The sequence below is a fragment of the Mytilus californianus genome, unplaced genomic scaffold (assembly GCF_021869535.1).
Source record: "Mytilus californianus isolate M0D057914Y unplaced genomic scaffold, xbMytCali1.0.p SCAF_11, whole genome shotgun sequence".
In the NCBI taxonomy this organism is placed as follows: Eukaryota; Metazoa; Mollusca; class Bivalvia; order Mytilida; family Mytilidae; genus Mytilus; species Mytilus californianus.
The window spans coordinates 47,563,642-47,581,014 of record NW_026262593.1 but is presented as its reverse complement, the minus strand read 5'-3'; the positions used below and the strand labels follow the sequence as shown (position 1 = coordinate 47,581,014).

Sequence of the window (17,373 nt, the reverse complement as noted above, 5' to 3'; positions counted from 1 at the left end):
AAACAAACTTTTTTTTAAACTTTTTTCAAAGGCGAAATAATTTTTTCTAGCGTTCGACTTTATTTTCATGATAGTTGCAAAAAATAAAATTGTTTTTAGGGAGTAACATCAGTTTTTGATTAAATTCGATATACAGAAACACAAGATTGTTATGTCGTAGCAAAATGTCACCCGCGCCTGATAAGTAGGGAATAAAATTGAGTGTCACATTGTGTAGTTGTGGTACAATAGTCAAAATATAGTCCCCTACTTCAATACAAATTGCCAAATACAAATGACGGTATAGTGTCGTAATCTGCTCATGATGGCTACCAACCAAGTAGAGAGCTTAAGCTTTCTATAAAATGGTCTTAAATGTATTGCGTCACTAGGTGACACTATTACAATACTCCAAGCAATAGTGAAAGTCCAAACACTCTCGTTAAAATGGTCAGATAAAATGGACGGTATAATATCGTTACTGCACATGATTGCAATCAAAAGTATCTGGTATAATAGCTTTCTATAAAACCGTCTCTGAGGAATTGCGTTCACAAGGTGTTGTTGTTAAAACACTTCAACAAGTGTTCAAAGTCCAACAAAGTCCCATTTCTACTGTAAAACGGTCAAATTAATATAGCGGAACTACACTGTATATGGTGAAATACAAATGATCGCAAACAACAGTGACAAGTATGAGATCTTTTTGGTCTCAGAGGAGTTGCATTCACAAAGTGTTATTTTCACTATATTCCATAAGTTGTTAAAGTCCCACAAACTTCGTAAAATTAGTATGATCGAAATGATTGTCTAATAATGTCAATCAATCCTACCTAAATAAAAGATATTTTTGTATAACGGTCTGGGTGGTGTTGCTTTCACACAACAATAGTTCAACAAATGCTCGAAGCTCAAAGTGGGACAAATTAAAATGACAGTACTTTATGGTCAACACCACATAACGGCACACATGTGTATTCTAATCAAATCAAATTAAAATATAAACTCATTAAAATTCCACCCTTACAATTTCGTACTTCGGACGTACGTTTTGCCTACATAACTCATCAGTTGCGCTAGAATGAAAAAAAAGTAAAGTTGTAATGCTAAATAAAATACAAAGTTGAAGAGCACTGAAATCCAAAAATTCTGAAAAGTTGTGCAAAATACGAGTATGACAATTTAGAAAGTAAGAAAAACCTAAGAGGTTCAAATAGTTCAATATTTTATATTCAGTGAATATACAGAAAATGAACATATCAATGATATTTAACGTCGTCATAGAAAAGTTAACTACTGGGCTGGTGATACCTTGGAACGAAAGTTCCACCATCAGTTGCATCAACCATACCGAGCTTATGATTTGGTACGCCAAACGCGCGTTTCGTCTTCATTAGACTCGTCAGCGGCGCTCGATAAACAGTAAGGTAAAATTAAAAAAAATAATTGTAATGATATACCTCTTTTGTTAAGTTCTTAACCTGGTCGCCACCTTTGAAATCATATCCCATGTATTTCAATAGCTGACTCATGTTGGATTTATCAAAGTCTGAATTCATGATACATTCTGAATATCTCTCTTCACATCTCTTCGCCTTCTTCTTGTCTTGTTCGTTCTGGCTGTCTAGACATGGTATACACTGAGCATTAGATATCAAAATAAACTTCCCTCTGTTTGCACTTTTCATTGAGTAAATCTTCAAAACAGTTACGGTTCAATTAGTGTTTGACGTGAGTTGCACATTTTTAATACTAATCCACAAGGCAGTGGGTTTAAACTGTTGGACTACCAACGAATAAGGAGGCTGCTGAAAATTGACACCTCCATGCAAATCTCCACTAGGTCTCCAAATGTGTAAACAATATGAATATCATAAACAGTCTTTATATTTTGAAAATTGAGTGTTTAGACTATAGAGTAGTTCAGTACCAAAAATGTTGCCAAAATCAACAGTGACTTAATTAATACTATCATTGGAAACAAATGAAAAATATCAAAACCCAGTAAGCTGCACATTTTCAATAAAAATGAACAAACTCTCTTAATATATGGACATTTGATAACTAAAAGGGTAGTCCTTTACAAGAAGTTCTGCTAAGTTATACCATTGGCCACATTACCACCATTTCCATTTTTTCAAACATTAAAGACTTTGACATTGTAGTAAAACATACCACTTATTCAATGCATATTTAACATTTTGATAGAAAATTGCAATGTGATAAATTATATAAGTTTAATACAAGTTAGGTTGAAAACTACAAAACAGAACGTTCACTACTTTCGAATCCTTTTTGGATTAAGTATATTAAGTATTTGATCTTACAGATGAAATTTTTGACGAAAATGGTTGAGATTATGCCATAAATATGTGTGAAGTGCACGGAAACTTAATGGATTCAGTAGTAAAACGAAGATAATTTTTGTCAAATCTGTGTTTAAGCAGCACCATAAATCGATATATTTTTTTAAAACTTATCAAAACATAATTATGTGCTCATATGCTAACCTGCTCCACTCGCATTATCATATTTCCATGTTATAATTATAGTAAAAACCGTTATATGGCATAACATATAAAAAATCGAATCAAAATACACAATGTAATGTTCTAACTTTCCAGTTGATTGGTCACAACTTCATTGTTAACTTTTCATTGTTAACTACCTTGACCACTAACTTTAACATAAGAATGGACTGGTTTCATATTATTTCTTTTCTATGGTCAGTAAACCGGGGCATAAACAGGCTGGAATATTTACAAGAATCTTATCTTTGTCACATAAAACTAGAGGAGTGTTATAAGCTGATTATGCAATTCCACTCATACATATAACAGGGTTATCAGCTTAGTATTAGAACAAGGAACTGCATTCACCATTTATTTTCAATTTTATCTGCTGAGTGATCTTGTTTATTTTATAGAATACTATATTCATATATATTTATATTAAAATAAATAAAATACAAAAAAAATCCAAGGGTGACTGGAGAATAGAAATATGGTCATCATTGGTCTTCCTCCGACCGGCAGTAAAACCCTCGACAAAGAGGGGCGTTCATTTGACTGTGCGGGATGTACAAGTTCGCAGCCACGTCCGGACAGAATGGGGACGTCACATCCGATGCCTCGTGTAAAGAGAGTGCCACGTTGCAACAACTCTTTGAGGGATCCGTAGGTGGTCTGTTGCAAGGCGATATTTCTGTCCCTATCCAATATACCATCATTTTCCCGTGTCAGCCCAAATTTCCCCGACCTTCATCCAGGACGGCCTCTATTACAGGACCTACCTATTGTATGTATTGTTAATTTGTTCTCGTCCTGAACATACATGAAATATTTGCCACTGGACGTTAAGCAACCAACAATCAATTAATCATTAGAATAAATTATTACCAGAACACGAGTAACACCACTCAAAGGAAAAGTATGTCACAATTCCAAAAGAGATTTTCTTAATCAAACAAAGCAGAAGTTAAAATATGTCAAAGTAGCGATGTTGAATCGGAAATCAACTACAACAAGATGTGGTTCTATTCATTTCATTTGATATTAAAAAGGGATAAAAATGTGGCCTGGACTGTAGCAAAATCGGACAAATATCAATGGTAGAACCATTGAGCAGGTCGTTCACTATTTTAGAGGGTTGTTTGTTTGAATTATTTCATCATTTCTATTATTCAATTTCTTTTTTTCGTCCAAGACAATGATTGTACTGTTGGATTTGGGAAACAACAGGTAAACTATTGTTTATGATTAAATAATTGCAGGTTTTTGTTTGAATTGGCAACTAAGGTCTAATAAGATACATTTTGTAATAATGCATTAATATGACACTCAATACCTTTTCATTTTGTTTGTTATAGTAGAAATCCCATTCAGATGTTTTGACATCTTTCTTCTGCACTGTGTATTCACCAGCTGTTACGTCTGGCCAATCAGGTACTTAAAGAAACAGTAAACATATCAGCAGTTAACACAAAAAATTTAAGATGATCAAATCAAAACTAACCCATGATAATTTTTCAGTACATTGTTTCTATATAATATGTTTTATAAATATCTATACATGTATGCTGTTCCATTTTGTTTTAATTATTATGTATAAATTATTTAAAAACAAAATCTTTACAATTTTTTGGGCAAATGCATTCACTTCTGTTGAAACCCCATCTACGTTTGTTCTAACATCATTTGTCACCATGAAAACAACTATATTGCATTCTGAGATTGAAAAAGCATGTTAGAAATTACAGTGAATGATGCTAAATGTAGTCAAAACGATATACATTGATGTCCAAAGAACATACATTGTTCTTTACAAATTTGCAATCCAGTTTGCTGTTTCTGTTATTGCAAGTTATTCTTTAAAAAATCACTTTACGACGATCATGGGACGGACAATAACATATTCAAAATATACCAGAAGGTTATTTAATACATGCCGTCGTCTGTCAAAATAGTAGATTTATATGTTTTGTGTATTGTTCATGTAGTGTTATCATGTGTAATGAGTATCATTAAAGCATTATGTTGCAGTTTGGTGAAATTACTTTTCAATGATATGGGTTTGAATAATATTTTTTTTTTTTAATATGAATGACATTTTCAATACCAATCATTGGAACTTCTTTTAATCCTGGAAAGAAGAACAAGTCTTTCTCATCACTATGTTCAAGAATCATTACTTCTGCAACAGCCTGTGTTCTATCGTTGGGAACCATAGCACTGGCGAGACAATTATTTACCTGAAAACAAAATTAAATTCAAAACTTCACTTGTATGAAAAAAAACCAACAGTTTGCTATGTATATATATACAAATTATAAAATTATTAATAATGAAGAATAAAAAAATCTAACCTTATATGATAATATATTTTGTTCTCATTTTTAAAGGAATATAATGACATAAATATACTGTGATTTTTATAGACAACAACGAACAATATGTTAGTATTGTAATCAAATATCACAATTGGTTACCCTATCCTTCATCTTTCTTCTATAATATAACTCCACGAAAACAAATACCTTACAAGACAATATCTCAATATACTAAGTGTCTGGTATTTTTGTTATGAAGTGCCTACAATAAAAATGATTGTCTGATTTTGATTGACAATTCGTGCTTATTAAATAGAAGAAGCAATGAAACAAAACATAACATAAGCAGGTTCTGTGAAGTAAAAGAACAGGCATGACAACGGGAAAGGGTAGGAAAATATTGACAGTCACTGACCATGCTGACAAAGAGGATATGTTGTACAAGGGAGATATTCAGCCATCAAGCAGGTCAATGATTTATCCCTTGCATGGGCTTTAACATTCAGACATTTCCAATCAACTACTCCGAATGAAATATCCCTGGTCGGACCGAACTGGGATACATTCTGATACATCCTGTACATTTTTAACAGATACCCCTCATGATCATGTAACTCTCTCATGCAACGCTGACCTTTAAGGAATTTGGTTCTTCCAATTAGGTCCTTTAGATTTGTTTACCTCCCGAAGACTTAATATCTTTGATTTTTCAATACTTTTGCTCTTAGGATTAACTATCCAGGTTATTTGTACAAGAGAAAATGTACCCATGTAATAATATCAATTATTTTACCTTCAAAAAGATGGTCAGGTGACCATATTTTTATAGCCCATTCAACCCGTAGGGTCAAAAGGAAGTAAGAACAAATATACGACCGTGACATTATGTTTAATAGTAGTTAGCAACAATAACCAAATTTGTATTATTTTTGTACTAAAAATTGAAAATGAAATGGTAAATACTTTCAGGAAGATGCAGTAGAGCTAATCGACATACATATAAATGCTCAGACAAATTTCTATAAAATCTTTGTAAAGGCCATTTAAGGATGAGATATAAAAACAACTCAACAACTCAAGTTATCATAATGACCATCATACAGTAAATGAACGACAAATTTTAAGCTGCCGCATCTAAACAAATTGTAAATAATTAAGGAATGACTGTAATATTTTTTCTGTCTATTCAAAATAACATCATAATTGTGGTGCACACTGAATAACCCGCTTAGTGGGTTATTTAAAAGTGTGCACCTAATTTTTTAGGTTATTTCGAATAGACAGAAAAATATTATAGTCATTTCTTATAATTTAATTCTACATTCCATTTCTAAGGAGTAAATCATGAATAAAACGTTGATGACTTCACGGTCACATGACAAAATGGTTGTCTACGAGCTGATAAACATAAAACTTTCAGCCAATCAGAAGGCATGTTACATCCAAAATTAAAATATTTGTAAATAAACACCAAATTTTGAAAAGTCAAAAACAATCCCATAATCAATAGAGTTACCTAACTTTATAAAGGAACCCATAAATATATATATACTTTTCCGCAAGTAAATTGTTTTCTGTTTAGTATATAATTAAAATTAAGATCTATTTATTACATCGGTGATCCGTTTATTTGGCAATCGCCAATGGCAGTCAGCAGGGTTTAAGAACATTTGTTGTTCGACCTGTTAGTCAAATGCGTTTTGCTAAAATATACTTTTCACTTTTTTGGTCTTTTGGAAAATGTTGTTTGTGCTGTATTTAGACCCCTCTAACAAGAAATTTGTTTTGCATGCACACGTATAAAAATTGCGGTTTTTATCCAACGAAATCATAGGTTTGAACGTTGTTTTCAATTTAGACTTGTTTATATTTTTTCGTTTGGGCTTGTATTATATTTGCCTTCGGGTTTATATGATCCGTTCATCCTATTTTGACTCTTCAAAATTCAAGAGTCTATCCTAAATTGAGGTAAATTGTATGGCTTTCCAAATACCGTTTCGTTTCCTAACATCACTGAAGAGACATTAATTGTCGAAATCCGGATATGGTGTACAAAAACGTTTGCACCTTTTGTTTGCGGTATATCATCTTTTCCGCAAGTAAATTGTTTTATTCTGTTTAGTTTATAATTAAAATTAAGATCTATTTATTACATCGGTGATCAGTTTTTTGGTAATCGCCAATGGCAGTCAGCAGGGTTTAAGAACATTTGTTGTTCGACCTGTTAGTCAAATGCGTTTTGTTAAAATATACTTTTTCACTTTTTGGTCTTTTGGAAAATGTTGTTTGTGCTGTATTTAGACCCCTCTAACAAGAAATTTGTTTTGCATGCACACGTATAAAAATTGCGGTTTTTATCCAACGCAATCATAGGTTTGAACGTTGTTTTCAATTTAGACTTGTATATATATATATATGACAAAGCTAATTAGCTTTGTGAGCACTTAGTCATCCCACAAAATATGTCCCCTGCACGATTTTTTTATTTCGTTATTTTTCAAAAACAGAATTATTTTCAGTTACAATGAAGGTGTTGTCTGGTAGTCATTAGGTGTACTTACCGATGTTCTTTTAAAGAATCAAAATTCAAGTTTAATTTACTTCCCATTTTCATAACTGGACTTTAAAATATTTTCTCCCATCCATATGTATGTTCTAAATACATTTTAATCATAAAAAAACAAAAAAAACAAAAACAAAACAAAACAGATCTGTGGTGATTTTAAATTAGATACCCTATGCCCCTATAGTTTCAGTATATTGAAGTAAGTATATTTGATAATCGCCCCTTTGACGTGTTGGACCACGATTATTTTTGTTAATGCATATCCTTATGTTGTGTTTCACAACTGTGTAACGTTTGATTTATATCCGTCATGTCGATAAGGAGGCGTTGCACTTACAAAAGACTTCTACTATATATAGCAACATTAAAATAAGTTTCATTATCTCCCCTTTATATAGGACTGGGGTTAATTTTGTGTATGCTTATTCTCACAGGGATACAGCTCCCTGAAAGCAAAATGCATCTTTGATATCTACAGTCCTGTTAAGATTAAGAATGAATTGAATATTAAACTTCCTGCAAAGGCATTCAATCCATTGGAAAATATTTCAGAATTCCCTTCTATAATAGGCAGGCACAGGGTTTAACTGAGACTGAGTCAACACATTGTAGGTGAAGAAGAAAGTGCAGTATATCAAAAAGTTTTTTTTTTATACTATTACCTCTATCATCATTTCCATAAATGATTTTTCATGAGCCATTTTCTTAAAGACGTGAATAAACGCCTGTATAAAATATGATCCGTTCATTCCATCTCCAATAATCCAAGGTCCTTTAACTTAAATAAAAATAATTTCCTAACATAAAATAGTTATATCAAAACAAACTGTTGTTATTTGTTATTAAATGACAAAATTTACGTTGAACATGTTTCTTACTACAAATGTCTTATAATACCTACTTAATTATCTAAGAGAAAAATATTGATACTGATTTAGAAACTGCAATACTATACGTCAGGTTGATATAAACAACACAAAAAAATATTCACACATATGTTATTACTTTCAAACATGACAATATTTAACACTTCTAAACATATATTTTATTGTTACTCAAGAATAATTAAAACATATGTTAAAAATTATAAAGATATATATAGCATATCGAATAGGCATGATAGGAAATTGCTAGATGTATACTGATAAAAAACTGATTAAACTTTCTAAATTCATGTTGCTCAGTCTTTAGTTTTCTATGCTGTGTTTTGTGTCCTGCTGTTTGTCTTTTCGGCTTTTTACGTTTTTTTGCCATGGCATTGTCAGGTTGTTTTCGACTTATGAGTTTGAATATCCATTCGGTATCTTTTGCTTCTCTTTGTATTTGCCCACATGCCCAAATCATCTTTTGTTTAAATTTATGGCCCGTATGGTAAATCTATACAGGTTTACTTTATCTGATTTGAAACAGAAATCTGTTTCTGCAGAAGTGCTGAATCATTTGAATGTATATTCATGTTTTTGCAATGTTCACAGCTGCCTTTAATATGTAGCAAACGAAAATAACATCTGCTTTATATCAACATTAGAAAGAAAAACAATCATGTCACACTTCTTTATTTACTACATTATATGACATTCAATTATTAATTTCCTTACTTGTCCTGGGTTGAGATGACACCACAAAAAGATCATCTTTATTTGGCTCTTTGCTGTAAAAATGCAGTTTATGTGTAGCAGCATCTAGAACATCAAACGTATTTGTTTCTTCTGAAAAAAGGGGAAAATATAGGTTAAATATTAGCAAAGTTTGTCTATAAGTTAAGTTCTTTTAAGATACTAAATAATCACATTGATCACAGCAAAAGATGAAATTACAATTAAACAGTAAAAATCACTTGAATGTATATATTTTCCTTTATGAATCATCAATCATTTCGCACATTTTATGTTTAAGATAACAATATAATGCCAGGTACAAAAAATAAGAGTTATCACAGTGTCTATTCTTTTTATAAACAGCAACAATTAGTGTCTTGCTGCAAGTTATTTCCTCTCAATGTACGATTAAAGTTTGAAAATTTGAACTTATTCACCATATGACTAACTGCATAATACTTTTTTCTCGAGGACTATCGGCTATCCAGTCATGACTATTTAAAACATATTTAGATGTTATAATATACTTTACAACACACATAACGCACCACGTCTTACCATATATTGTTGTTTCACATTTCTGGTTTTTGCTACAAATTTGTAGAAATCTAAGATACTTTAAGAATATCCTTGAAATGATTGTAAGGTTTACAGAGATTTTTTATTTTAGCGGCTGCAATGGAGATTTCAAAAGTCTTAAATATGTCAATGTCAAAAAGTCTATTTCGTTGTTTATGTCAAAAGATACACTTCACATAAATTTGGCAACATTTTTTCAATTTTGTCTTGGAGGGGGAGGTGTAAAAATGTGTGTTATTTTTAAATGTCAAAACTTAACATTAAGAAAATGTTTATTTTCACAGAATTTGGTGTTTATCTCTTCAAAAACTTTGTGTCAAAATTTTGAATCTTTTCAATCACTTTTAAAATAGGTATATGCAAAGGATATTTTCACTCCAAAGTGGTGCGTTTTTTCTGTTGTTTAGTATGAAATAAATAGCAAAATCCTTACAACATTAGAAAAATGAATAAGTAAAAATATCGATGTACTACTGTGTCTGTGTCCAAAATCTAATTTTAATTTTTCTTAAGTTTGCAGTAGCCAATTTCCTTTTCGTTATTTTCTGAATGTTTTGTATAACATCACCAATGTGCGTACAATTTCCTACACTTCGTTTACTGATTACATCTTCAAAGCAAAAATAATTTTCTGCTAACTTGTATATAAACCTGATGCCGAAAAAAATAGGATTGCATACATGAATACACAAATATGGTACTGTTTTCATTACAACGTTTCTTACTCTTTCTGAGAAAAATCAAACTTTGACAGCGACATCTTAATCCTAAATCATTCTGCATTTTAGTAGGTGCAGATTCTCTCGAATATGCTAGGTTGAGCATGGATAATTGAATAGCATGTATTGTTGCATACAATATTAAATTTGATCCACTTTTTTACATAAGAAATGAGTGTTAAATGCTTAATCAAGATACAATTGTATAAGATATGTGTTGTAGAATACATACGTCCTGTTGTCACGAGAGAGTTGGCATACAAATATAGCAGAAGATACCAAGGAAAAATTTAAAACTTACTCGAGATGAACTGACAAAGATATGGCAAAAAAAAAAAAACTAAAGCCGATGAAAAGACAAACAAGTTCACAAAACACTGCATAAAAAATGAAGCCTGAGCAACACCAGCCCACCCAAATACTGTAGGTGATATAAGGAGCTCCCGAATGGTAAGTTTATCATTCTCCCATGGTGGCATCTATCGTGTTGCTCATGATCACTATAAATTCGCTGATGAGTCTTATTAGGGTGATGTCACAATCTGCTTACGAAAATTGGAAACAATTGTAACACAGATATCCGACAACGGTCAATCAACTCTTGATGGTCGACTTCAACTTTACCACTTGGTCCAATAGTTTCCTTGTAAGCAGCAACTCTATATCAAAGAAATCATTATGGGAAACACAAGCTCTGGAATATCATATCAAATGCAATATGTTTACTCCATATGTATACAGACGCTGCTAGAATGTTACTTCATAATAATAGGGAGATCACAATTGGAAAGCTGAAATCATCTCTTTCGTAGTAAAGTTTTTTTCTCAACCGACCCTCGTTGTCAATTTCTAGATGAAGGTCACGATATAAGGCAGATTTAGTTGTCTTTGTTGTACGTTCCATGTTATAGATGTTTAACATAGTCACCAAACTTTGAATCCTATATATATATAAATCGAAAGCTGATTTTTATCAGCTATAGTTAGAGGAGGGGATAAGGTGTCTGCGCAATGCTAGGCGGTGTTGTCGTAGAAGTTAGAAATAAAAAGTGCAGGTTCCAGCCCCGCTCGGGGAGGAAGTAAAGAAACAGATCTACTCTAACATCGTTAGGTTGATTTTCTAGGCACTTTATACATATTCTAACGCCTGGTATTTCTTAATCATAAGAAATCCGATGGACAAGGTATAATTTGCAGTTGTCACTACACATAGGCAGACATATACATATATTAATTTACAGTGATTGTATGCTTCTAAAAATAGATTAGCATCTTGTAATTATACTGAAGAGATGAGTAGATGATCATTTCTGTACACTGAAAGAATACTTCGTGTATTGTATCAGATATCCTTGTTTAATTCCTACGAGAAGGTAACACCTCCCGAAACGAAAGCTGATTTTTATCAGCTATAGTTAGAGGAGGGGATAAGGTGTCTGCGCAATGCTAGGTGGTGTTGTCGTAGAAGTAAGAAATAAAAAATACAGGTTCCAGCCCCGCTCGGGGAGGAAGTAAAGAAACAAATCTACTCTAACATCGTTAGGTTGATTTTCTAGGCACTTTATATATATATATATATATATATATGTAACACTCTCAAACGTGTCCATCCCCCCAAACATGTCCGATCCCCCCAAACGTGTCAATTCATTCAATATAGTCCAAACATGTCCGATTTCATAACCCCCAAACGTGTCCGATAATTGTTATTCGCCAAAACGTGTCCACTGTTAAACGCCAAAACGTCTCACGTCGCTAATACATGTACGTCCTCAATGACGTCAATAACGTTTACGGCAATTCCATGATTGGGTACACAGTTGATGAAGTGGTTATTTATTAGCATTAGTTTGTTCAATGCCGGTGGTTAATGATTATCATAATTGCAAATTTCATTTATATATGAATTAACTTTTGACTGTAATTGCTTATTGTCCAGTTGCAAGTATTTCATGCTCATTTAGTTGACTAAATGAATTATTTTGTACTAATAAACTCCGATGATGCCTTTTATATTAATCCTGTCTGCGAATATTGCACAGCGGGCTTTCAGCAGAACTGACTTCCCTTTTTTCAACAGTTCTGATATTTTAAAAGCTCTTCAAATCATATACTGGTTATCAATGATCAGGTTTTTTAATAAATTTTAAGTTTCGAGCTTCACTAATGACACACGAACAAAAGACATAACGTCAAGTGTCAAATATTTCATGCATTATTTGAACGACATCATATTAACAATAAATACTGTAGATAGGTTCTATCATTATACCGGGAATTTAGGATTGAGCCTAAATTTGTACGGTTATTCGGGATTAACACTAGTTGGGATATTAATCTAAAAAATTTAAGAGCGATTAAAGACCGATTTTTTTATGACTTCAGTAAGAAACTACTTCAATCTCCGTTATGTAATAGAGGCAGAAATATAAACTGCCACTAGGAAAAAATGAATACGGACAAAAATGTTGCTATCCGAAATACAACTGATGGCACCATGAAAGAGTTATTAGAAAGATTTTAATCTGCAGAGAAAGGGACATATCCCTACACGAGGTATCTGATTTAATATCAACAATTTAACTGAGCGTGGCTGCTTACATTTACATCCGACATAACTGAACAGACGCCCAACTTTAACCCAGGTTATATACCTAAAGTACTTTATTTTTATTTTTTAATAAAATTGTAAAATGAGTATACGTTAATGAAATAGCAATAACCAAAAAACGGACGTATTTATAAAATAGACACGAATGATCGTTCAGTAAAAGAAAGAAAACAAAAGCTTGATATGGACACGATTCGGGGATTGGACACGTTTGGGCGTTCATACAAATGACACGCTTTGGCGCCCTTTTACATTAAGACATGTTTTGCAGTTCAGTGACATCATGTGGACACGTTTGGGGGAATCGGACACGTTTGGGGGGATGGACACGTTTCTGAGTGTTACATATATATAAATACGTCTAAACAAGTGACAACTCTACGACAGATCCATCCATTGGATCAACAGTGAAGGTATTATACGGCTGAAAACACATATTATATTCATAATTACTCTAAATATCAGAACAGCAATGTTAAATCTGCAAATTTGCGGAAGCAAATATTTGTTCTTACCTTGCCGGGATTCGAAATCATGCTATTAGGATATCGAGACAACACCGCAATATATATATATATATATATATATATATATATATATATATATATATGAGTTAAAGGACAATTTTGAAAAATTAAGGAATCACAAGTTTACTGATGTTCAAATCTAAAGAATCATAAAGACAAATCAAAGTTACAATAAAAACTGAGGAAAGAGAATGAACTCCTCCAAAAATAGCGAGACCTGGTGCGTACAAAGGGTTCGTCTCCTCTTATGCATACCGCCATGCAAATCTACACTCAGTCAGTAATTGGACATAATCTTCAAAATAAAAGATAAAATGACTATTCTGATATCTAAAGATCTGAGATTGTGAAAACCTGCCGCTAGTGAATTGAGATTAAAATAGATTCCTGCCTCCTGAGAGGAATTTAATTTCGAGGGGACTATAATGACTGGAAGGTGTAGACCCACTGACACAAGGAAGGATGAACCAAAATGGGTGTTAAAACTTGGAGTGAACTCACACAGAAATCCCAAGCAGGTCACTGTTGGAATGGTTGCTGATCAAAAAGTCAGTCAAAAAGGGATAAGACTTGGCAAAACAGAGTCAAGCCCAAATTATGTGAAACAACTGGCAACCCTTAGGTTTGGTGTTTTAGATAAGGGTATATAAACTCCCCATAGTGATATAGGTACGGACTCTGCATTGTGTTTTTGTGTACTTGAGGGAGATTTAGGCCACTAAAGGAAACTGCAGCCCCATTTTATCGACGGAGGTGTTCAGGAAACCACTAACTGGACATGTCGATGTAAAAAATCATCTAATTTTGATAATGTTTTTACATTAAATGATCAGCAGAATGGCAAAAATAGACAGTCAACACCGTGATAAGTCTAAAACAACTTGTCGAGATAATATAAGTTGACATTTCGGTAAAATTTATTGACTTGTGATAGATAATATGATGCATTGATGTATTAAGAGGCAATTATAAATGTCATGTAGAATTGCCTTTTACATATAAATTGAATATTAACCCAGCAAGTTTTTGAATAACAAAGAAAGTAAAGAACCAAAAAATCTGTTAATCCGAGAACACAATCAATACAAAAGTTAAAATATTGATTAATTGGTTGGTGTTTAACGCCAATTTTAGCACTATTGGCTATTTTTATGGCATTTACTTTTTACTGGTGGGTGAAGCCGGCGTGATTGGAGAGAACCACCGATCTTTGGCAAGAAAACTGACAATTCTTGTCAATAAAGATCTGAGTTGAGCACACCATCTACATGTGGTGTTCGAACTAAAAAACCTCAGTGTTGACAGGCTAGTAATACAGTAGTTGGACTACTTAGACCAATCGGCCATCGAGGCCCCATAAAAGTTAAAATAAGATTGTTGACTGATAGGAACATAATTCTGATGAAAACAAAACCAATAATAATATAACAATAAACTGAGGGAAAATATCCCAATACACTTTTTTCTTTCTGTTTAACTATTTCAATCGTTCATAATCAATTTGTTCATCTGTTGTATGGGCGAAACTTTTCAGAATTTTTCCTCAACGGCGTGTTGTTTGTTATAAAGGGACGTAACACCACTACTAACCGTGTATTAAAATAAACCACGCCTACTAACCCCATATTAAATATACACGGTCTCGGCTTTTAATCAATAATATTCCTAGAAATGTATAGGAGGTAAGATAATAATAAAATATTTAAAAATAGTAAACAGTTTCGCCTAACTGTAACATGTTATAACACATCATACAATAAAATGAAGTTTACATACCTTGAAAATCATATGTTCTGATAATGACAATTTTTGGTTTGTCTTTAAAAGCTTTCGATTGTCGGATCATTTCAAGTATGCCATCTCTGTCAATTTCCTTGCCATCTTTGTCATATATGAAATCTGGTTTAAATTCCATTCCACCAGAGAAAAATACTATAACTAAACTATCAAAAGTTGAATTATCTTCATTGTCTAACTGCTTAGCAAGAAATGTCTTCATATCCTGTTGAAAAAAGTATAAAAAGATGCCAAATTTACTTTTGCATTGCAGCAACTGATACTTTACCTTACAAAAGAAGATGCAAACGACTACGATATTAAAACGTGATTCGTCATATTAACCTAAATATTGGTTCCAGTACTTCGTAAGTCCAGTAAAACAAATGATTACATTTATCGATATTTGCACTAAATAGTGCCAGCTGAATAGATGAACAGACCTTAAGCTAGAGTATTCCTGACCCTGAATAGCTGACCTGCAAACACATGTTAGCCTTCTTCTTCTTTTGTAATATTCTTTTTTGTTTTAATTTGTTTTTCATTGAGATAAAGATTTTTGATAAAATTAAGTATTCAATCATACACATTGACAACAGCACTGCCTTCAACGTGCATATTTACTTTATAATAATTCTAAATACTGAACATTATGATATACCTCCTCTGAAATATCTCTTTTTGTATAACTCTGTTTTGATTCATACTGCATATAATTAAACAGTTGTGAAAGAGAAGTTTTATCAAAGTCCACACAGCTTCTACACCTGTTTACTGCTTTTGCTTCTGTGCTCTGATCAGAACATTGAACATTGGATATAGTTAACACTTTTCCTTTCTTTTTGCCTGTCATATTGTAAACCTAATAATAAAATAAATACCAGAAGTTCACCGTTTTATTGTAGGTTATTTTATTGAACCTAATTTTGTTGATTAATTGGCAAACGAAATATTGAATGAAAGGGTGAAAAACTGAAAATGCAGTTTCTCTGTACTGAATAGTTTTGTTCCTGACACTTTTTCATCCTTGTGTTTACATGGATTCAAATCTGACATGGGATTTGTTTAAATTTGGACGATTTATTATATCATTTACTTGTAGATACTTAGAATACGCGGACCATAGTTTGTTTGTTTGGTTTTTTTTTTCTTCTTCAAATACTAACCTTTAATCTCATTTCATAAAGGTAAAACATTTGTTCTTATTTCCCACGGCATGTACATAGTTTTAGTAGCCCCCTGTGTTACAAGAGTAAGATAATACATAATCCCTAAATCGGACAATTGTTTCATGTTACATGTAACAGCTTTTCTCAGCTTTGTTTAGTTTTCTAATTACCTTTCCGATTTTGCTTTCACAAATCTGTGTAAATGAGTCTTCACTGCACTTTACTATATCACGTTTCTTCACAGATGGCAAACCGTTGAGTAAATCTGGCCAATCTACAAGTTGAGCATAACAATATATACTGTCCTACCAAACAACATTTCATACAGCGACTTTTGATTACATCAGGAGTATTGTAAGGATTGTTTTTGCACTAAAAAACTGTACAATCTGCAATACTTTCAAACTAATTGCGATAAATCATCTCTCCTAAACACATTGACAAAAAAACAATACAATTATTGTACAACGTGTAATATATGTCTTACATTTTGTGGTTTAGATTGTAAAACCACGAAGAGCATTACTGCCCAATCAAAGAATAAAAATGGCAGATATAAGAACTATCTTAAAGATTTATGTTAATTCTCGACACTCCTTTGTTGTAACAATATTCAACTGAGTTACTGTGTAAAAGCTAACTACCCAAAATAAGAATATTTTCGCTATATCTATTTTAAAGTACTTTTTGCTGTAACACTTGCAAATCATTTAGTTTGCTTTGCTGTCATAATTGATTTTATGTTGAAAAGATACTAGTAAAGGTTAAGCTAAAAGTATCACAAAAACTTAACATTATTATGATCCATGTAAATGACATCAAGGTCAAGGTTAAAAGAATTCTGACTGACTGACATAAAAAAAAAGATGTTGTATGATTGCCAATGAAACAACTCTCTACCAGAAACCAAACGACACAAAAGTTATAAACTATAGGTCACCATATTGCCTTGTACAATGTACACAACCCATACCGCATAGTCAGCTATACAACGCTCCGAAATGACAAATTTTATGTCAAA

General features: G+C 32.4%; 1 protein-coding gene and 1 long non-coding RNA gene across 3 annotated transcripts in view; both read right to left on the bottom strand.

Moving 5' to 3' along the window:
* The window catches only part of LOC127720208 (uncharacterized), a 220,975-nt gene that overhangs the window by 9,796 nt on the left and 193,806 nt on the right, over nucleotides 1–17,373 (bottom strand). For both annotated transcript variants that reach the window (XM_052226686.1, XM_052226685.1), the window contains exons 4-11: nucleotides 16,523–16,626; nucleotides 15,845–16,045; nucleotides 15,184–15,409; nucleotides 8,972–9,082; nucleotides 8,036–8,151; nucleotides 4,597–4,729; nucleotides 3,826–3,926; nucleotides 1,440–1,676 (exon numbers count right to left, since the gene is read on the bottom strand). In XM_052226686.1, the coding sequence (XP_052082646.1) occupies nucleotides 1,440–1,676; nucleotides 3,826–3,926; nucleotides 4,597–4,729; nucleotides 8,036–8,151; nucleotides 8,972–9,082; nucleotides 15,184–15,409; nucleotides 15,845–16,045; nucleotides 16,523–16,626 (1,229 nt within the window). The remainder of the gene's footprint in view (nucleotides 1–1,439; nucleotides 1,677–3,825; nucleotides 3,927–4,596; nucleotides 4,730–8,035; nucleotides 8,152–8,971; nucleotides 9,083–15,183; nucleotides 15,410–15,844; nucleotides 16,046–16,522; nucleotides 16,627–17,373) is intronic.
* Nucleotides 1–17,373, bottom strand: part of LOC127720209 (uncharacterized) — a 190,474-nt gene that overhangs the window by 9,933 nt on the left and 163,168 nt on the right. The gene's annotated exons all lie outside the window — the stretch shown is intronic.